The sequence below is a fragment of the Petromyzon marinus genome, chromosome 54, assembly GCF_048934315.1.
Source record: "Petromyzon marinus isolate PM22_M1 ecotype Great Lakes invasive population chromosome 54, UKy_Petmar_22M1.pri1.0, whole genome shotgun sequence".
NCBI lineage: Eukaryota > Metazoa > Chordata > Hyperoartia > Petromyzontiformes > Petromyzontidae > Petromyzon > Petromyzon marinus.
Genome location: NC_133720.1, coordinates 9,914,447 through 9,937,256, shown reverse-complemented (window position 1 = coordinate 9,937,256; position 22,810 = coordinate 9,914,447). Strand labels below are relative to the sequence as shown.

General features: G+C 46.9%; 1 protein-coding gene across 1 annotated transcript; it reads left to right on the top strand.

The window, feature by feature from the left end:
• Positions 1 to 428: 428 nt before the first annotated feature.
• On the top strand, positions 429 to 20,273 carry DECR1 (2,4-dienoyl-CoA reductase 1). Its single transcript, XM_032974807.2, has 10 exons — positions 429 to 1,120; positions 3,517 to 3,719; positions 4,328 to 4,385; positions 5,060 to 5,146; positions 6,648 to 6,795; positions 7,691 to 7,790; positions 8,667 to 8,739; positions 10,373 to 10,519; positions 18,746 to 18,808; positions 19,373 to 20,273. The coding sequence occupies exons 1-10, from the start codon at positions 1,052 to 1,054 to the stop codon at positions 19,430 to 19,432; spliced, it is 1,008 nt and encodes a 335-aa protein (XP_032830698.2). The 5' UTR covers positions 429 to 1,051; the 3' UTR covers positions 19,433 to 20,273.
• Positions 20,274 to 22,810: the final 2,537 nt, after the last annotated feature.

Below are 22,810 nucleotides of genomic sequence, written 5' to 3'. Positions count from 1 at the left end.
CGTTTTAAGTCAATGTCAAAAAATGTAAGCTGGTTCGTAAGTCGGGTGTTCGTAAGTCGACTACTCCCTGTATACAAATATTAGCGCATACCTGTCAACCCATACGGATTAGCCGTATTCTTGTACTGGGAAATTAAGTTTTCAGGTATTTCTCCCTTGTGATGGGACTTTGTAGGATGAACGTTGAGATTGATAAGGGCACAGGGTTACCAATAAGGTCTGAATTGGTCTGTAATAAGGTAGGCAGGACTGATAAGGGGTTGACAGCTATGGTGACTTTAAAAATAAGGGCGGGGGGGGGGTGATACATAAGAAACGACGTTTCGGGCAATGGCCCTTCTTCACAGCACGTGTCCATAATAACGCCGTCCTCCGGCTCACGACCCCCCGCCCACGCGCGAGGCGACCGCGCCCATTGGGTGGCCAAGCGCGTGGGCGGAGTCTCCGTGCCGCGTTCAGTAACAACCCCCTGCGACAGCAGTCGCACGAGCAGCGGCAACAGTCGTAGCAACAACAACAGTAGCAGCAACAACAGCAGGAGTAGCAGCAGCAGGAGTAGCAGCAACAGCAGGAGTAGCAACAACAGCAGGAGTAGCAGCAACAACAGCAGGAGTAGTGGTAGCAACAACAGCAGGAGTAGTGGTAGCAACAACAGGAGTAGCAGCAACAACAGGAGTAGCAGCAACAACAGCAGGAGTAGCAACAACAGCAGGAGTAGCAGCAACAACAGCAGGAGTAGTGGTAGCAACAACAGCAGGAGTAGCAGCAACAACAGCAGGAGTAGCAACAACAGCAGGAGTAGCAGCAACAACAGCAGGAGTAGCAGTAGCAACAACAGCAGGAGTAGCAGCAGCAACATCAGCAGTAGCAGCAACAACAGCAGGAGTAGCAGCAGTAGCAGCAACATCAACAACAGCAGGAGTAGCAGTAGCAAGATCATCATCAGCAGTAGCAGCAACAACAGCAGCAGCAACATCATCGTCATCAGTAGCAACAGCAGCAGTAGCATTAACAGCAGCAGCAAGGAGTGCGCTCCTTGTCCTCGCCCGCCATGGCTTCCCTCCTCCTGCTGCGGGCCTCGCTCGCTAGGCGAGGCGCGCCTCTGTTGTCCAGGCAACAGGTACAAGGCCCAACCCGATGTCTCCCGCCCCTTGCTAACAACTTTAAGTCTCCCGCAGCAACTCTCGACACTTTGAACAAACAGAGACGCGTCCCACCACCACCACCGCCGCGAGTGGTGGAGTGGCGACCGCGGGTTTCGTGTCTCCGCCGTGTGACCTCTTGCCCACTTTACCCCCCCCCCCATCCCCCCGTGTTTGTGGCACGGCGGAGGCGGCGGCGGCGGCGTAAACGCGCGCACGGAAGCGTCAATTTTGTGCAAATGTATGGTGTGGTTTTTTAAATTTTATTTGATTCTATTCAAGGGCCGCGGTGTTGCAGGCGAAAAGTTGTTGCTGTTTGTTTGACCCAGAGCGAGGTGACGGAGTGGGCCCCCGGCGTTAAGACGGCTGACCCACTGCTCACAAACTCCCTAGAGCAGCGTTTGTTAACCTTTACTGCAGCCTAAGCGCCCCTTTGATCCCCAGACGTTAAAGCATGTATAATGTTAATACGTACATGGGGTTTGATTAAACAGAGTAGTTGTACTTACGTTCTTCATTTGTGTTTTAGATTATTTACCTTCTAAAAAAATCTGCCCATGCCTCGCACCTCCAGAAAGGGCATCTCGCACTCCCAAGGGGTGCGTGCACCCCAGGTAAGCAACCACAGTCCTAGAGGATCAGTAAGGGTGGACCGGTCCCTGCCGCGGGAATGTGGAATTTCCACCCCTGAATGAGGGCTGCCAGTGGAGATGAACACCTTCCCAAGTTTGAGCCGAGACTTTGCGCTTTCATTTGGCCGGATTTCCCTCACTTGGATTCGAATGTTGCCTGAATGTTTTTGTTTGAGAAAGTGTAAAGTGAACGCTCATTGTTGTGTCCCCAACTACATCCGTTCGTTGCAATGGGAACAGATGAACCTTATGGCGGGACCGAATAAACGCAAGTCAAAATCGTAACTAATTTATTTATTTTTGGCGACTCCGTCCCACCGCGCACATGAACGCCGTGACCCACCTGGCACAGAACGTTGTGTTGTCGCGTCGCGTCCAAGCGCAGCAGTGCTGACGAATGTGCACAAGAGCTGAACAAGCTTAATGCACTCCATGCTCGGGTATGGGTAGGATCATAAGTCTTGTTCAAAGCTGCTCAAACTGCCTTACACGACTTAAGTCCTTTATTTGTCAACGGTATGCATAATACAGTGAAACTGCTTTTTTTTCTTCAATATTATTTGTGACCTACCAATGTCTGCAGCCAGGATTAATCGATGACAGTCCTATTACCTGCAGATATTTAACAGCTATAGTCTCCACATACTGCTCGTATAAACGCGGATAAGAGGAGCGGCGACCCACTACTCTGTAGAGTAACATTGGTATAAACGCTTGTTACAATATGAACAGCGCATTGAAAACGCGTACTACTTTATGTATTGTTTACAAAGTGTGTTCATAAATCCACACTGAGAAACACGATGATTGACAGAGGGGTGTAAATTATTTTTCGATAGTTAAATCAAGCTACTGCAGGTAAGTAGTTTTCAGGTTTAAAGGCATAGTTTAACAAGACAACACTTGCCACCATCCTTCAAACCCATTGGTGAAAAAGAGCAAAGTTTTTGTTTACATTATAATATAATGTTTATATTATATTATAATGTAATGTTTACAATATTATAATGTAAACATAATATAATATGTTTACATTATAATATAATGTTTATACGAGAGCCGGGGGCTTATGGGACCCCGGGTTCCTGCCATAATGTTCAAATGGTGAGTTGATACATTGACATTTCACCGACAGTGAAACGGAGGCTTTTTCACGCTGACCTAAATACCTAACAACCTGTTATAGAAAAAAAACTGTTACCACTATTGCAGGTATAAATGATGACCTTCAAGTGGACCTTTGAGAGGAAACAGGGTACAAGGGGCAGCTGCTCCCCCCACCCTACTCACAAACAAATCTTTGGGAGTCATTTGCAATTTTCTGAGCCAAGTGGAACCAGAACCATATTTGTATTTATTATTTTATACCTACGTGACTTTACCGAAAGAACCAAAGAGTATGGATTCCTGCAGTCACGAAAGCTTCAAATCAAGACAGAACCATACCATAAAAAAAACTCTGGCCTCACAAGGCATCTGACTCTGGGCCTAGCAGGGCCAAGGGCAGGGTCAATCATGTTTGCCAAACCAGTACTTAAGTGTGACTTCAGGGGCAGAATGTGTTCTGAAATATATAACGAGTAATCTGGTGCCTCCATGAGCCACGCATGGCAAAGCCGGCTCGGCACAGCCCCGGCTCGTCTCGCTTGTACAGGACATATGAGAGACCGCGCGCGCGGGTTGTTGCTGCCATCACGCGTCTTGTTGGCAAAGCCGCACCGATCCCCGCATTGTGTCCTCAGGGCTTGGGCGAACCGCGGAGACGCGCGAGCGATGACAAGTCGAGGCCTCACGCCTCTCACTTTCCGGCGCAGGCAGCGCCCATGCTGCCCCCTGGAACCTTCGCCGGCAAAGTAGCGTTTGTGACAGGTGGTGGCACGGGGCTGGGCCGGGGCATGGTGTCTATGCTGTCTGCCCTTGGAGCTCAGTGCGTCATCGCCAGCAGGTGGCCGCCTTCACCACCGTCCGTCCGTCCTTGAATACGCCTCTGACTAACACTGCCCTTTCTTGCGGAAATTTGAGTCGTAGTCTTGAGTGAAAGTGGCTCACTGCTCACATGAGCATTGAGCAACAATCATCTTCTTCGTAGCTCTTGAACCGGTGGTGGAATGTCTGCATTTCCATAGCTAGAGCCATTCTCTCCGTGGGGTGACTGTTGACTTCCCATTAGATCGTACTTATTTTATATACTCTAAATGTATGGTGAGCCAAGTCAGAATCAGAATATTTATTTGGACTAAAAGAATCCAATGAGCTATTAAGCTCTCTTCCACAGATGTCCAGTCGGGGCGAGTCAGAAAGTTACAACAAACAATACAAAAACAGATGGCAGTGCAAAGTATAGGAAAGCTAAGCAAGTCACAAAGTTTATAAGTACAATTGCATAAGTACATAAATTCCTGCCGATGTTTCAACACCAAATGCAATCTTGAACTCGCGTCCCTTCCATTTTTTACTTAAACACTCTTGACTGCAGCGTTGCCCGGATGTGATTGATAACCTACTTGCTGTACTATACGGTCCCCTAGAGTGCTGCTTTGTTTTTGTACCCAGGAAACTGGACGTTCTGCAGCAGACGGCAGCAGAGATCACGGCCGAGACGGGAAACAAGGTGCTCGACAAATAAGTCCTCTACACACCACAGGCTGCCTCTTTGCTTTTCAATGAAATGTGATGGGTGATCGGCCAGCCTTGAGAATGAGATGTGTGTGTCTACCGGACTAGTGATATTAGTGCTATTGTGATATATTACAACAGTGTAACATTCTGTAATGACAGTTTTATTTTAAAATGCATTTAGAGTATACATTTCCACATGATAAGCCACTTTGTTGAGCTATAATTTGTGGCCAGGTTGCTTCTGAAAAAACATCTTTATAGCTCAGTGGGACTGAGTAAAATAAAAAGTTTATTTAATTATCACCACTTTGCTGAATATCTCCAACTATGCGTTTTTGGTCTGTTATAATTGCGTTTGTGGTGGTTACGATTCAAGATTGTGGTGCTCATCTTGGTGCGCTGTGCTTGTCGGGGTGCTGGTGCTGATCGTGCTCGTGATTATGGTAATGTGGTGGTGCTGCAAGTGGTAGTGCTAGTCGTGTTGGTTCTGGTGATGGCGCTGGTACTCGGTGTGGTTCTAACAATGGTAGTGATGGTTCTAAAGATGCTCCCGGCGCTTGTGCTGTATATCAGTGTTACTTCATGGTCATGGTATTCGTGGGAGTGATGGTACTCCTGCTAAGCAGTACCAGTGGTGATATTGGTGTGTGCCCTGTGCCTGACTAGGTGCACGCCGTGCAGTGCGACGTGCGGGACCCAGCGTCAGTGAAGGCGGCCGTGGACTCCGCCGTGGAGGTTGCGGGGTTGCCACAGGTCGGAGGTTGCTCCTTCTTCACTTTGCGCTCACTGCACACCAATCATCTGTGTTTGGGTGCCACGGTGGTGAGATGCTAATTACCTCGCCTGGTATACAGGAGGTTGTGGATTCGATTCCGACCCTGAAGCTTACTCTATATTTGGAGTTTGAGGTGTCTCTCTCTCCGTGGTCATGTAGATTTTTCTCCGGGTCCTCCGGTTTTTCCCTCCACATTTAGAATCAACATCACACGTTGAGAGTATTTTGCTGCTATACATTTCCACGTGACAATGAGCCAATTCCTTGAGCCATCATTTGTGGCCAGGTCGCTTCTGAAAAGAGCTATATGGTTGAGTGGGCCTTACCTTTAAAATACCAAATAGTTTAGTTTAGTTTTTGACTTTTAATCCAGAGGACGCTGATTTGATCTACCGGCGTGGCAGTTGAAACAACGGGAAAGTTTCTTAATTCCCCCCACCGTTGTCCACGCAGGCGTATAAATGGCTACACTACAGTTAGATTGCGTACATATAAATATTTACGTGACAAACCTTACTAATTGGCTGTGTCGGGTCGTGGCGGGTTTAATGACACATTAATATCATGAGACCTCCTTTACCAGTACCACAATAGAAGAATAGGTTTTCCCCTTTTTTCTGGCAACAGAGCTGAAACCATGTTACAGGAATCATGTCTGCATTAACCACAATACTTGTGGTCAGAATGCAAACAAAAAACACTGATAATCTATGCGTTTCCCTTGAAACTGATTAATGCAGACATGATTCCTTGTAAAAAGGTTTCAGTTTTGTCGCCAGAAGAAAGGGAAAAGATATTCTTTTTTTTTGGTACTGGCAAAGGAGGTCTCTTGATGTAGATGTTTACCCCAAGCTCTCATTACTTTTATAGTGCATTGTCTTTGAGCTGTACGCCTTTTGGCGTCCTCTGTTCTAGCACCGTTTGAGACGGTGGTACTGGCAAAGGAGGTCTCTTGATGTAGATGTTTACCCCAAGCTCTCATTACTTTTATAGTGCATTGTCTTTGAGCTGTACGCCTTTTGGCGTCCTCTGTTCTAGCACCGTTTGAGACGAGGCTCAAAAGAAAGCTGTCTCTGGTGTGGACCAATCAGTTTCAAGGACAATTAATATATTATCAGTGTGTTTTTTGTTTGCATACTGACCACAAGTATTGTGGTTAATGCAGACATGATTCCTTATAAAAAGGTTTCAGTTTTGTTGCCAGCAAAAAGGGGAAAACCCTATTCTGACACATTTATATTTACACAATCTAACCCAAAAAAAGCCTTTATTATCGGGGCTCTAGAGCTCGAGAGCTCCCTCAAGAGGCCTCTCTATAGCTCCCTCTAGAGGAGGCCTTTCTGCTGCAGTGGCATAAGCGAGCAATTGCAGGGCTGCGCCTTTACCCCTCTTGCCCTCACATTAATTGCTTGTACGTACGTACGTTGAATTTATTTCGCACCATGCATAACCAGCCGTGCTAATGGGAGGCGCTTGCAGGTGATCATCAACAACGCGGCGGGAAACTTTGTGTCCCCGAGCGAGCGTCTCTCCCCCAACGCGTGGCGCACCATCACAGACATCGTGCTCAACGGCTCGGCCTTCGTCACGCTGGACCTGGGCAAGCGGCTCATCCAGGCCGGCAAAGGTGACCGCTGCTTTTGTGCCATCGTGGCCGCCGCCGACGACGAATGATGATGATGGTGATGGTCACGACGATGAAGTAGACGTTGAACAACGTGCGGTGTGCTTTGCTACAATAGGCCATTGTGTGCTGGTAACGTCTACCAAACCAAACATTTAAGAAAATTAACCCCAAGTACAGGTATCCCTCGATTTACGAACGTTCGGTGTACGACATTTCGCGTGAACACAATTGACAAATTAAGGACACTTTTCGATGAACGAAATCGAATCTGCGCGTGAATTAAATCTCACTACGGCCACGCACCGTGAGATCGTCAAAGAAGAGCCGCCTGGGAGGCTGTGACATCGATCAGCCACAGCGTCACGGTGTCCCCCACGGTGCAACAGCAATGCCTCCACAGCACCTTTCCAGTCAGATATTTTTCCATGAAAAGGTAAAAAAATTCTTTTTTATTATTATTCAATCGTTTGAATCTTCATGTTCTTTATTATTATTATTGCGTTGTGGAAAGTGATATAGGTGTATGTATTTAGGTTAGTAGTTGAGTTGGATTAAATGAATGGGAAAAGCCGTTCAGATTTACAATATTTTATTGTACTCGTGTTTTTTAAAGAACGCATCCCTTTTGTAAATCGAGGGATTCAAGTGCTCAAATTAAATTAAGAAGACCGAAAGTTCAAATCGTGGTCTGGGGTCAATTTGGCCATCCATTTCCCCAGGGTGACTACACTGTGTACCACTGTGTGGAAAGTTTGCAATGGTTGCTCAAAGGGGAGTGGCCCCTGTCACAGCAATGTGGGATGTTCACTTTAGGCCCAGCGATGTGTCCGGGTTCAGCTCTCTTCTACTGCACTTACCTGGCCGAAATGAAAATAATTCTCGCTTGTGTGAACAGGTGCTGCGTTCCTGGCAATCACCACCATTTATGCCGAGAGTGGCTCGGGGTTTGTTGTGCCAAGTGCAGCGGCCAAAGCTGGAGTGGAGGCCATGTACAAGTGAGTGTGGGAATGTTGACCTGGTGAGAGGTGTTCTCACATTCTTGTGAGAGGTCATTACCTGGTGTGATATGTATGTTGAACTTCTTTCGCACCATACATAACCAACCGTGCTAATCGGAGGTGCGGGGAAAGGACAACAAACAAACCACAAAGCAGTTCTGAATAAATTAGTTTTCAATATAGATTTAAAAGTGTACAGCTCCAGTAGCTTCCTAACATTGGAAGAGCGTTCCAGACGGCCGCAACAGCGCATCTGAAAGCGCGTGATGCCGTGAACGTCTTTATTCAATGGCTAGCCAAAAGCTGCTGCAAGGATGACTAAAGTTTGCGTGATGGTTTATGCTCATTGATGAGATCAGCAAGGTATCGTGGTTCATTTGTGGCAAGCACTTTGTGTGTGTAATGAGTGCGACCTTGTAATGTATTCGTTCGGCAACTGGAAGCCAATGGAGCTTGGCGAGCACTGGACGGGCATGATTGGATCTTACAGTACCCGTGATAGGTCACATACCTGTGAAATATATCACAATCTGGTGAGAAGGTACATTCCAATTTTTAAGGTGATGTCCTTGTGGCAGAAGTTTTGTCTAAGACCTAATGATCATATTTTGTATTGTACCTATCACAAATTATATCTGAAGTCTATTCATTAAGATGATTTGGATTTTAAAAAAGTGTCTAAATGCAATTGTTTTTTTATAACATCGCACACCATGGATGCGATGTTAGGTCGAGGGGTAGTGATGGGGGAAGAAGGGACAGTAATGCTATCGTTTGGCTGGAAATGCGGTGTGAGTTGGTAGATTTCAGAGCGGGTCGCGAGGAATTGTAATTTGCGAATGGGTTGTAATGGTGTCCTTTTTTCTTTTTCAGGTCTCTAGCTGCGGAATGGGGTAGGTATGGCATGCGGTTCAATGTTATTCAGCCTGGACCAATCAGAACCAAGGTGAGGTGTGTGGGTTTCTGTGGATGAGTCCGGTGGCTCAGAGAGAACATAGGCAACGCGGTATAAGTGATGTGCGACTTAAGATGTGCGTTATGTTAATGGTTATGCATGCCAATCCTGCATCTCCCAACTCAACCAAGCAATTGGGCTAAACTTATTGCTTTTGATGGTCGTGAGCCACTGGTGGTAAATCCACGTTCCCATGGCGAGGGCCAGTTTTTCCGTAGGATAACCACTTTTTTCCCTCGACATGAATTGCCCCCCCCTTACCCCCCGGATTTAGAGTCAAGCACTTTTCAACTGCAGTGCCACTTTGTCAAGCATCAGAGTATACCAGTGACGTGCGGTGAGGTCAATGGCTGGGAAGGCACAGATTCACACTGATGGGGGCGTGGCCTCACTGAGGGGGGTGTGTCCTCACTGAGGGGGGCGTGTTAGACACGTACCCCTCAGTGAGGCAGATGTGATAGCTGCCTCCCCTGTTGCTTTTTCATTGCAGTTCCATGACGAGACCAGTGAGCCTAAATATCTTTATACACCTACGTGAAATAAGTTACCTCGAATATGGAAGGCGAGGACATGAAATAAAGGGGTCTACAAACATTACATTGGTGACACACTGAGATAGTAACAGGCACGCGCTTATTGCCCAGTTACTGAGGGGTTGCGCAATCAGAGGGGAGGCTGAGCTCGTCACTGCCTCACCTCTCGTCTCTTCCTGTATTTGCAGCGGAGCTCTGCAAATTTGTCGATTTTGACTTTAAAAATGATTGGAATCGTACAGAAATTACATTTATAACACAGTTCAGTGGAAAAATCTTCATATTTATTTGATTCGATTATAATTTTTTACTTTTCGTAACAGCTATTTTCATTGGAGTATGACAGGTGAGGCTCTGCCTCGCCAACCTCCCCAGACCGCACGTCCCTGGAGTATGCGTGTATGGTGCTAACAATAATAAAAACGATTGTAATGCTAGTGATGCAGATTATAAATCAGAAGCTGATAACGATATTGATGATGGTTTTGGTGCTCATGACATCAGTGATGCTGGTAATAAAACCGACGACACCCATGAAGTATGAAAATATAACAGTGTTGGCTTTGATGGTATTGACTTACTGCTGATGATGACAGCTACAAATATAACACCCCAACTGACATTGATGACCAAAGGTTGGCTTTGGAGCTGCTGACGATGACCCCGATGATATTAATGATGATGGTTTTTATGAAGCTGCTGCTACAGCAGCTGCTGGTGGTGATGTGTATGTTTGTGTAGGTTTGTGTATGTCGTATGTTGCTTGTGTGTGTACATGTGTGTGGGGTGTGGTGGCGCTACGTACCCGGCAACCCAAGTTCGATTCCCGCTCGCGTCCAAAACCCCCAGACGATTGTTTCAACCGGTCCTTGGCCTTCCCGAAGTCGATTCGGCCTCAAATGAGTGCCTGGTGCGGTGTGTAAACATCACCACTGGGGAGACAAAGGCGGTCGGGCGTGGTGTTGGCCACCCAACCCCCTCGTGTGCCGTCACGGCCTTCATAGGTGCTACTCGCTAACAGCACTTGCTCCAGCAGTGTTAAGGCTACACGGGGGATCTTTGTCTTTGGTGGTGGTGATGCCGCCGTGCAGGGCGCGTTCAGCCGGCTCGACCCCTCGGGCATGTTCGAGGAGGTCATGCTGGATCGGATCCCCGTGGGCCGCCTCGGCACAGTGCCGGAGATCGCCAACCTCGCCACCTTCCTGTGCAGTGACTACGCCAGCTGGGCCAGCGGTGCCGTGAGTGCCACCACATCCACCACCACTATCGCCAACAACTGGAGCTGTGCACTTTTAGATCAAGATTTAAAACTCATTTCTTTAAAAATGAGTTTTGTGTTTAGTTTGCTGTCCTTTCCCCGCACCTCCGATTAGCATGGTTGGTTACATAGAGTGCAAAAGAAGTTCTACATACATACACCACATCCACCACTGCTGCTACTGCCACCACTACCAACAACAACAACCGCCAGTCGCCACTAAGTGGCGGTGATGGCACCACGGCGCTTGTGCCTGGCTACGTGCACGTTGAGGCCACGTGAAGTGTCGAACGCCCGCTGGCAGGAGGTCACGGGGCAGACCCAGGTGCCACGGGTCGACTGACTGAGACGACTGGCCGATGCACCACCTGTGCCCCCTACTGTGCCAACCTGCTGTGCTTTAGCCATCCAGCGCTCTGCTCGTTGTGAGCGTCGCTCCTCTGCCCTCCGTTGTTGTTGAAGGGCGACTGCCTCCAACTGTCCAGTAGCGTCCTTCACGAGCCTCTTCCACAGAGGCCGATCTTGACACCGCTGGTACCAGTCATTGGCAAGTCCACTCAGCTCCACATCCTCTTGTACCACATCACTCCATCTCTTCTCCAGCCCATGACGCGCCCGTTTAGCCCCCTCTATCCGGCCGAACAAAAGCTGTTTAGGCATGCGGTGACTGGGCATGCGGGCTACATGAGCCAGCCAACGCAGCCTTGCCTGCCGGAGGAGCTCACCGATGGGACTTGTCCAGGTCTTTCAAGGATTCGTGAGCTCCTCACACAATCCAGCCTGGTTAAACCCAGGATGGATCGTAGGCAGGCCAGCCTAAATGTTTCTAACCGGTGAAGATTTTCCATTAGGAGGGCCCATGTTTCGCAAGCGTAGAGAAGGGAGGGCATGACTGTGGCTGAGAAGACCTAAAGCTTCGAGCGGAGCAACAGACCAGGTAGCTTCCACACAGCGTTACACAACCGATGAAAAGATAACGCTGCTCGACTAATTCGGAGTGAGACCTCTGCTGTCAAACCGGAGCCGGTCATGAGCACACTGCCCCATCACCAATTGGGAGTTGTGGGGGTGGAGTGTCTGATGGTACAAAATACTCAGGCAGGTACTTAGTTTTGGTGGGGCTGATGGTAAGGCCCCACTTCTTAGTGGCACGTTCAGGTTCAGCAGCAGTGCCTCCAACTCCTCCTCTGAGCAGCAATTACCAGATCATTAAATCTTCCTGACTGCAGGAATTCATATTCTTTGGGTCTTTCGGTAAAGCCACGTAGATAGAAAAATAATAACAATATCACGACGTAAAATTTGTATTTAAAGCTTTAGTTACTGGAGGGATTCATATTCTTAGTTCTTTCGGTAAAGTCACGTAGAAGGGAAATGATCATTTTCGTCTCCCCCCTCCTCTTTTCCAAACATAGATGGACTCGTCCATCTGAACAAACTGTCAACTCACTCTCCGTCGTGCTAACTTTAAAAATAACCGCCACTTTTTTCAAATATTATTGCTGTGGTTTTCACACCTGATGATTGCTTGTGTTGCAGTCGAAATGTCGTAAGAATTTTATTTTATATTTTTATTATTTTATTGTTTCCCTTCTACGTGACTTTACCGAAAGAACCAAGAATATAATATCACGACATTTCGATCGCAACACAAGCAATCGTCATCAGGTGAAAAATATAGCGGGAGAGCTGCTGAGGCAGGAAAAAATATATGGTGGGAGCGCTGCTAAGGCAGGGAGTTATAACGATTTGAGATGGGTGTAGCCCAAGGGTCAGTGGGCGGGGCTAGAGATTAAATTTGCATGTAAATGTAAGATCGGAGAAAGCTTGACAAACGAAGCTGTGGGGGTGGCCATTGTATTGTAAGAGACTAGTATGTCAATGTAAGAAATTTGCTTGTAAATGTAAGTTCTAGATTTGAAGCTTTCGTGACTGCAAGGATCCATACTCTTTGGTTCTATTCGGTAAAGTCACGTAGGTAAAAATAAAATAACAAAAAAATCACGACGTTTCGGCCACAATACAAGTGGCCTTCATCAGGTGAAGGTACTGGACTGTCCAGAGGACAGCGTTGGAGTGAAGACAGCAAGCCCAGGTCACGTCCTTTAAGCTGTGTGGGAGGAAACAAAAAACGCCTTGACAAAGGAATTAGCATAAAATTAGCATAAAATGATGTACTAGACCGGCACGATGGGGGGGGGGGGGTCCAGTACATCATTTTATGCTAATTCCTTTGTCAAGGCGTTTTTTGTTTCCTCCCACACAGCTTAAAGGACGCGACCTGGGCTTGCTGTCTTCATTCCAACGCTGTCCTCTGGACAGTCCAGTCCCTTCACCTGATGAAGGCCACTTGTGTTGTGGCCGAAGCGTCGTGATTTTTTTGTTATTTTATTTTTACCTACGTGACTTTACCGAATAGAACGAAAGAGTATGTAAATGTAAGCTCAGGAGAGAGCTCGGAAAGAGCCATCGCCACATGGAGGTGGAAAAGGATGGCAAACCATTTACTAACACAGCTAACGGTGGCTATGTTAGTGAATGTAACTCAGAGAGTCGAAAATAAATGTTAATTAGGTAGGTAGGAAGGGAACAACACAGCCAGTTATGACCTAAACTGGTTAAAAACGTCCTTCCAATGTTTGTTCAGTTTGTACCCATCTTCTCGGTTGAAATTGTGTCTGTGTTTATATATCTGGATGGCTTCATGAACAAATCTTTGCTGATAGCCAGTGGGTTTCCAGACTACTGTATTTTCCTGCATATAACCCGCGGGGTATACCACTTTTTACAAACAAAACAAGACCCTGCGGGGTATACGGAGGTGCGGGCTATCCCAAAAATATTTTACACGTGTGACATGTCATAACTCGTTTAATTTTTTCATGGCAGGACTATCCACTATGCAACACTTACCTTTGACTAAAGCACTGCTGAATAAACCACTCACACTAAACTTGCACATGTTATCACGTTTTAAATTATTAGAATTGTTTGTACAATGAAACGACAATGTTTGGGGGGTGGGGCAGAGCAAGATCTGCGGCGGCGATGCGAGAGCTGGGGGGAGAGAGAGGTGGGGGGTTGGAGGCGAGACAATGGCGTTACCGTAGTGCCGCTATTGTTTGCGCAGTGCGCAATCTACCAGTGCTAAAACTGTACTTATCTACCAGTTATGTGTTACTTATTTATTGGATATTTACTTGTGTTACTTATTTACTGTTTTAAGTTCACTCGTTTCTGGTTAGTTTGTTTTCTTTGTGCACGTTATGATTTTAATGTTAACAATTGATAGTGGAATGTATTACAATTGTAAACTTCATATTAATATGATGGAATTAAGCTGCGGTAATGACGTTAAAGATATGAATGCATGCGGGGTATATGGGAGTGCAGGCTATCTGAAATTTGTTTTACACTAAACGCTTTTTTTGCGGGGTATATGCGTCTGTGGGTGATATGCGTATGCGGGCTATGTGGGAAAATATAGTACCTTCGTCTTGGCAAAATCAATTTCGTGTGTGCCCACAGCGTTAAAATAATGATCAGCCACGGCTGAGGTATTGGTCCTACCGTGATTCAGATCTGCCTTATGTTCACGAACCCGGTCCGAGACATGTCGCTTAGTTTCCCCAATGTAACTGCTGCCGCAGACACAGCTTAGTTTGTAGACACCGGGGTATTGCATGTCAGGGATCACGTCCTTCACAGATGGGATCAATTTACAAATTTTATGTACTGTGTTGAATCGTACCTGGATCTTGTGTTTTCTCATGATTTTGGAAATATTTTTGGTGACCCCTGCTATGTATAGCAAGGTGATGGTTTTGATTGGGTCCTCAGATGCTTCTTTCCCAACGGTTGGGGTGATAGCTTTACGGATTGTGTAGTCTGAATATCCATTCTTCTTGAGGGCTTGGTATACGTTCTCCAGTTCACTGGCTAGGTGGCGATGGTCGGACATACGAGCTCTATGGTGTAGAGTTTTAATGAGGGAATTCTTCTGGGATGGATGGTGGTGGGAGTCAGGTTTTAGGTAGGCATCCGTATGGGTGGCTTTCCTGTAGACAGTGTCCCATTGAGCCATCAGGTCTCTTTTTGATTAAAACATCCAAGAATGGTAACTTGCCATCCATTTCCACCTCCATGGTGAATTTGATGGCTGGGTGTATGGAATTGATGTGGTTGAAGAATTGGTCCATAGCTGGTAGGCCATGTGGCCAGATGACGAACGTATCATCTACGTATCTCTTCCACAAGGAAGAACGTATTAGGGTGGATGCCTGGATGGCATCTGTCTCAAATTTATCCATGAAAACATTGGCTACAACTGGAGATAAGCGAGAACCCATTGGGGGTACCTTCAACTTGTTTGTATAATATTCCATGCCAGGTGAAGTGTTGGTGAGGCAGGGCTGGTACATCAGCATTCAGTCCTTGTTAGACCAAATTTTCAACGATTGCAATGGTGTCAGGCACAATAACTTTGGTAAACAAAGATACCACATCGAAACTGACAAGCAAATCACCTGGAGATAGTGAGATATCCTTAATTGAAGACATCAAGTGAGCAGGGTTAAGTATAGCTGAGGTGGTCTTACCAGTGAATGGTTGCACGGTCTCAGACAGAAATCGGGCCAGTTTGTAAGTGAGTGAGTTAATGGTGGAGACGATAGGACGGAGTGGTGTACCGTCTTTATGGATTTTTGGTAAACCATAAAATCTGGGTGGTCTAGCAGCAGAGGGTTTTAAGGAAAGCCACTTGGTTGGTTCGATTAAAGATGTCGAATAAGTGATGATATTGTTGGTTTTCGTAACCAGGCGGTTGGTAGGATCCTTATTGATTTTGGTATAGCTGCCATCATTAAGTAGGTCCTGAATTTTGTTATTGTATGTGGTTTTGTCCATGATGACAGTGGCATTGCCCTTGTCGGCTGAGAGGATGACTATGTAATCTCTCTTTTTAATTGAGAGCTCAAGGCACTCATCCTTGCTGATATTGCTAATAGGTGTCTTAGCACTTGAGGATTGCAGCGATTTCTGATCTTGCCACGTCTGTAGGAATGTGTCCCAAACCCTTAAGGGCTACGTCGATCTGGGCAATGATATCATCAACTGGGATGTGTTTAGGGGTGACTGCGAAATTCAACCCTTTAGCTAGAACAGATTTTAGGCTATCGGAAATTGGACTGTTGCTCTGATTGATAACAATATTGTCACCATCTAACTTTTTAACGTATGCATCTGGCTTCTTCTTTGAAAGGAGGTTGAACTTGGAAATCAGGTTATCTTTGCATTTACAGTGAAACCTTGGATTGTGAGCATAATTCGTTCTGGAAACGTGCTCGTAATCCAAAGCACTCGTATATCAAAGCGAATTTCCCCATAAGAAATAATGGAAACTCAGATGATTCGTTCCACAACCCAAAAATACTGTATTCATATAAAAATTATTAATAAAACATACCTTTTTATATTTTTATAATTTTTATTTAATATAAAGTAATCAAATGTATTCATTACATTTAATCGTGGCTGGTGTGAGGGAGACGAGAGAGAGGAGGAGGGTTATTGTGTAGGACGACTTTCACTTGCAGTACAGTTACTAAAGAACAGTCACTACACTTGGACACAAAATAAAAAAAATGCTTTACGCACACGCACGTGGTCACAACACTATACTGTCGTAAACAGTATACACGTGGTCACAACACTATACTGTAGTAAACAGTATACACGTGGTCACAACACTATACTATAGTAAACAGTATACACGTGGTCACAAAACTATACTGTAGTAAACAGTATTACGCTCGCACGGATGTTGACTATACGAGTGAGGCACGCCGACTGAGACAGAGCATGGGAGATGATTACCCACAATCCCGCAGCGAGAGAGAGAGAGAGAATAACCATTGGCTTAGTTGTGATCACGTGACGCTTGGCAGACAAAGCGTATACTGTACGTACTGCTCGTATTGCAAGACATCGCTCATTTATCAAATTATTATTTATTTAAAAAATTTGATCGTCTTGCAAAACACTCGCAGACCAAGTTACTCGTAATCCAAGGGATCACTGTAGCTGCCATTGAGGTGGCTGAAGAGACTCTCATGTTATCTACATGGTCCCAATCAGATGTAGATATTATTTCTGTCAATGTTTAGTGTGATTGTAAGAGGGTATTGTCTAAATTGTCTAGTTCAAATTGGAGCAGTCTTATTCTCTCTGAGATCAGGGCTAGGCTGGCCCTGAACAAGATCCGTTTAGCATTAGGAGAAGTGACAGCAGCAGATGTGAGTGTAAAGGCGATTGGTATGACCTTAGTGTCGCGGCATTTCTTCAGAAAAGTGAGCGACTCGATCAGATGAGCCTTCTTGTCTCGAAGTTTGTTGAAAGATCTAATACTTGTGTGGAAACCCTCCCCATAGAGGTGGTTAAAAACACAAGATCCAGGTCCGATTCAACATAGTACATCAAATTCGTGATTTGATCCCATCCGTGAAGGATGTGATCCCTGACATGTAATTCCCCGGTGTCTACAAACTAAGCTGTGTATGCAGCAGCAGTTACATTGGGGAAACTAAGCAACATGTCTCGGACCGGGTTCGTGAACATAAGGCAGATCTGAAACATGGTAGGACCAAATACCTCGGCCGTGGCTGATCATTATTTTAACGCTGTGGGGACACACGAAATTAATTTTGACAAGACGAAGGTACTCTATAAACCCACTGGCTATCAGCAAAGATTTGTTCATGAAACCATCCAGATATATAAACACAGACAATTTCAACCAAGAAGATGGGTACAAACTGAGCAATCATTGGAAGGACGTTTTTAACCAGTTTAGGTCATAATTGGCTGTGATGTTCCCTTCCTACCTACCTATGTTAGCAGTTATTTTCGACTCTCTGAGTTACATTCACTAACACAGCTACCGTTAGCTGTGTTAGTAAATGGCTTGCCATCCTTTTCCACCTCCATGTGGCGATGGCTTTTTCCAAGCTCTCTCTGAGCTTACATTTACAAGCAAATTTCTTACATTGACATGCTAATCTCTCATAATACAATAGCCAACCCCATAGCTTCGTTTGTCAAGCTTTCTCCAATCTTACATTTAAATGCAAATTTAATCTCTAGCTCCGCCCACTGACCCTTGGGCTACACCCATCTCAAACCTTTATAACTCCCTGCCTTAGCAGCGCTCCCGCCATATATTTGTTCCTGCCTCAGCAGCTCTCCCGCTATATTTTTCACCTGATGAGGATTGCTTGTGTTGCATTCGAAACGTCGTGATATTATTTTTTCATCTACGTGGCTTTACCGAAAGACCCAAAGAATACCAGATCATTGGCATACATAACATGGTTGACCAATAGGGAGCCATCCCTTGACCGCACCCGGGCATCGATCAGCCTCCCATTGTATCTATACCAGATGGAAATTGTTCCGGTACAGCCATCGAAGGCTTCCCGAACTACATGGTCGATATAGATGTTAAATAATGTGGGAGCCATAGGACATCCCTGTTGCACCCCAAGGTGAACAGGTGATGGCTCCGACTCCCAGCCACGTAGTTTTACCCGGGCCCGCTCACCATCATGAAGGTCCTTCATGAAGAACAACTCAGAGCCCAGGCCTACTGATGGTATCATAGGCATTGACCAGGTCAATAAAGCAGAGATGCAGGTCTTTTTGGAATTCCCTACACCTCTGCTGTAGCAGACGGACAGAAAATATGGCATCTGTGCAGGACTGCCCTTTCCTGAAACCAGATTGGGGCTCCGCAAGCCTATCCTCAGCGTGCGTGGCAAAGTGATGTTGAATAATCCTACCACGACTACAACCACCAACAATAGCCACCATTCGCCACTAAGTGGCGGTGACATCACCACAGGACTTGTGTAAGGCTTGGTGCACTTTGAGGCCACGTGAAGTGTCATGGGTTAACTGCCTGAGATGACCGACAGATGCACCACCCGCGCTACCACTAACACCACTACAATGTGGGCTACCTCGCACGCGGCAGTGGAGCAGAGAGGGGCCAGAGTTGCGGCCAACCGACCGCTGTTCCATTCTCGAGCTCCTGTGGCGAACGATTGCCTCTGTGGCGGTTCACACGTGCACATTTACATCACTAATTCCAGCAAGAGAAAGTTGGGCTTGCTCCCGTGCACCACCTTCAAATGCCACTTTTCCCTTGCAGGTGGTGAGGCTGGATGGAGGAGAGTACGTGTCGATGGCTGGGGAGTTTAACAGTCTCAAACAGGTACGGCTGGATTAGATCGAGTAGGTCGCATCGCACCAGTCCTGTAGCCATTACTTCTGGGTCCCTACTGACCAGTGACTATTTGCTTAATCAGAATCTGTATTTATCCTGAATCAGAATCCGTATTTATCCTGGAGAAATCCGATGAGCTATGAACCTATTTTTTCACAGATGTCCAGTAGGGGCAGGTAATAACATGACAACAGCAGACGCAATACAAACACGCTGGTACTGCAACAGCAAAGGCTTTGTTACCCATTCCAGTCGACGTTCTTGGTGTAGTTAAAAGGCAATTAGACGGACGTCTTAGGTTTCTTGAGTTTGACAATGGGGTTAATGAATTAGCCAAGTAGATCGACACCCTAAGTGAAGATCTCACTTTAACAGACATTCACGTGCTTTGGTTTTAATGCAACGGCGACGCGATGCCCCCAGATTCACACTGCCAGAAGCCAGTAATGTTTTTGTATGTTTGTTGAAATTATGTTGCACCGTTCGTAGCCACCAACCGTGCTAATCCGAACACCGATAGATGGTGACTGACGATGTCGATGTTGTTTTCAGGTCTCAAAGGAGCAGTGGGACATGATGGAGACAATGATTCGTAAGACAAAGGGCTCGTAAACCCAACACGTCAAGCGCGGAAAGCAAAACGTCACAGCGAACAGTCGTGAAACAAATTAACCAGGCACTGCCTCTACAAACGGAGTGAGCGCTTATCGATAACAAGTTAAGTTGCACTTGCCGTGACACTGTGGAATTTCCACCGCCTAGCGTGGCTCATTTGAGCATGGTGACACTTCAGCCTTTGACTTTTTTCCATAAAACTCTTAAGTGCCTTAAAATGTTTCCGTTTATACGAAAAATGTGAATTTCATAATTGTATGCAAGATGATATGGACATAAGCCAACAGTAGGCTCTCATTAATCTGCCTGAACACAATCATGCCTGTGAAATTACGCCAAGGAAATGTGTGTCCAGGTTGTACGGTATTGAAGGAGAAGCCCACAATGCCTTGTTGGTGAACTTCCTTTTCCATTGGACTTCAAATGCGCTGCTGTCGTTATAACTATCGCAATAAAACTGACCAAGTTGTCCGTTGTGCCGTTTGGGAATGTATGGATATGGACCTTAATCTTGCCCATCCTGATTTGACAGTGTGACTTGACTTGCAATATAATTTAAATTAATGGGGAGTTATTTTCTGGCATCTCATGTTTGTTATATGCATGTCTGCCCACGTTACTGTGGCTTGCACAACAATGCCTGCGTTCAATTCCCGCACATGGAAGTTATTCTTGTATTTTAGTTCCAGCGATGTACATGCAGCATCCGCAGTGCACAACAGCTTATTGGAGTACTGTGCTTTAAACAGTTTGAAGCTTATTTTGAATTACGTATCATAATACTGAGCTGTATAACCATTCAATAAGTGCCACATTAAAAAGATTTTTGCAAAATGAAGTGTTCGTATGTACATATATATTACATTTATTTTTTGTTGTTGCCAGTATTAGTGTAATGACGACTTGGACGCACTTGTTCTTGAGATGTTTCTTTGAGGGAGCACGTGCTCGCACTCGGACACACATTCGAGACCCCCACTGTCAGCTCTGAGTCTCCTGCCTATTCCCCTTATCTACGGTGTGGCCACGCCCCTATTCTTAATTCTCGTTGCCCCTAGAGTGACCTAGACCACTCGATCTACTGTCCTCTTACGGCACCTGACCACGTCCCCATTCTCGATAATTCCCGTGGCCACGAGTCAATTTGCCCTGCAGGCCGACTCACGTGTCATTACCTCCCGTGGCCACGAGTACACTCAGACCGTAGTTTCACTTCACTGTCCTTACAATAGTATGAAAAAATAATAGGTTTACCCGTTCTGGCAATAAAACACATTAAGATGTTAAAACATAAAATAGAAACCTTTTGCAAGGAATGATGTATGAATTAACCATACACAATTCTTGTGGTGAACATGCTAAGAAAACGTGTGGTGCCACAACAACGGAGCAACTCTGCCAGCGCTATCCCCTTGCACCCCCCCCCCCCCCCACACGAACGAACACACCCCCTCTAAACACACACATGCACCCACGTAGGGTCTCGTGGGGGGGTCACATGGTACCCTGGGTTTTTACCCGAGGGGCCCCTCGTGGAGACGTCCCACGGTTTCCCAGTACCAGGAGATTGGCCGACCCCGACCCCCCCCCCCCCCCCAGGCCGAATTGCACCGCGGCCCCGTGAATTAGCTTAAAATTGTATGGGAACGAGCTCATCAAGCAAACCGCAGTGAGAAACACACCCATAAAGAAGGTTGTCTCTGGTGTCAACTAATCAGTTTCAAATACAATGCAATTATCAGACCATGTTTTGTTTGCATGTTCACCACAAGTACGTGTGGTTCAGACACGGTTCCTTGTGAAATGCATATATTTGGCGTTTGAACATCTGAACACCTGTTATATATTGCCAGAAAGGGTAAAGCTTATTATTTGTATATATTACGGAGACCTTTGTTGGTGCAGTGCCACAACAGCGAAGCCGCTCCGTCAAAACCGGGGCCATCGCTGTGTTGCTGCGACCGAGAAGCCACCCGGCTCCCGTCACAGCACTTCCCCCGCCACCCCCCCCCCCCCGCCACATAAACACACACACTCAAGTAGGGCCTCATGGGCAGGGGGGGGCACCTGCCCTGAGTTTTTACCCGAGAGGCCCCCTCGTGGGGGTGCTCCACTGTTTCTCAGGGTCAGGGAATTGGCAGGCACCCCCCGCCCCCCCCCCCCCCCCCCAGGCCAAATGGCACTGCGGCGCCGTGGCTTAACTTAGAATTAAATGACCACGGCGAACTCGCTGAGAACCGCAGTGAGGAGATGCCCAGGACACACGCGGACCAGCAGACAGGTGGGGAGCGGGGCAGCGCGGGTTAAGCGTCTCTACCCATGGTGCACCGTGGGTTAGCGTCTCTACCCATGATGCACCGCGGATTCACGGCTCTACCCATGATGCACCGCGGATTAACGGCCCGACCCGTGATGCACCGTGGATGGGCGGCGCGAGGGCTTTGAAAGGAGCATAAAAAGGGATGCTTTGGGGAAGCACGGGGCCATTTTTTTGACTGGAGATCAAGAGGAGGGAGGGATCGAGCAGCCGTCATCTCACTGTTACTTGCACGTCCGTGGGACAGGGCAGAGAACAGCCAGAGTCTGTTTACAGGATCATCTATCCGCAACCTCCATCGCTGCGAGGTCGGACCGTAAGTACGAGGGAGAGAGGTAAGACAAAGGGGCGAAATTCGGAGAAAATAGCGGGCAGGCCGATTAAGTATCAGGCAGTAGAGAGATAGGTTAGACCTGCCCTGCTGGTCCGTACTGACACGCACAGTCTAGTTCGTTTATTCGTGGGGAATAAACCGTCCGTAGCGTATAAACCGTGTCGTGTTGTCTCTGAGTACGAAGGGGCGGTGCGTGGTGTGGCAAGCCTGCCCGCGGTGATTATTTTGTTTGCGCGTGAGTAATTTTACCCACGTGTTTACGCTCGCACGGGTGGGTTCACTCGGGGCTTGACGCGCATGCCGGGGTAGCAGTAACGTGCTATCACCCTGGGAATTAAAGTACGGGTCCTTCGATCATTAAATTCACTAGTGCGTGGTGTGGTGAGCCTATGCATCGTGTGACGCTGGTTGTAGTTCGCCCACACCAGTACGGGGTGTGCAGGAGCAGCAGCGCTCACGGCACGCGCCGCGCGTGTGGCGTATAGAGACAAATTGGTGAGCGGGTATTCCGCAGCCTAATTAGTTGATTCCGAACGGCTGCGACGGGAAATAAAACAAGATTACACAATTCAAGCACGTGATGCTGCTGGCTGGGGTTACCGCGTGAGTAGAGCTGCGCCGTGAGGTACACGGGTACCCACGTGCATAATCATACACCGGTTGTTGCAGTTGTGGTAGTGGTATGAATTTAACGGGGGAGTCGGGGGCCAATGGCCCCCGACAA

Bases quoted from the DNA above. Each gene is read 5' to 3' on its own strand.
- DECR1 (XM_032974807.2), top strand. From the start codon at position 1,052: ATGGCTTCCCTCCTCCTGCTGCGGGCCTCGCTCGCTAGGCGAGGCGCG. The intron at 6,796-7,690 runs GTGACCGCTGCT...TTGTGTGAACAG, and splicing joins GCTCATCCAGGCCGGCAAAG to GTGCTGCGTTCCTGGCAATC. The intron at 8,740-10,372 runs GTGAGGTGTGTG...GCCGCCGTGCAG, and splicing joins CTGGACCAATCAGAACCAAG to GGCGCGTTCAGCCGGCTCGA.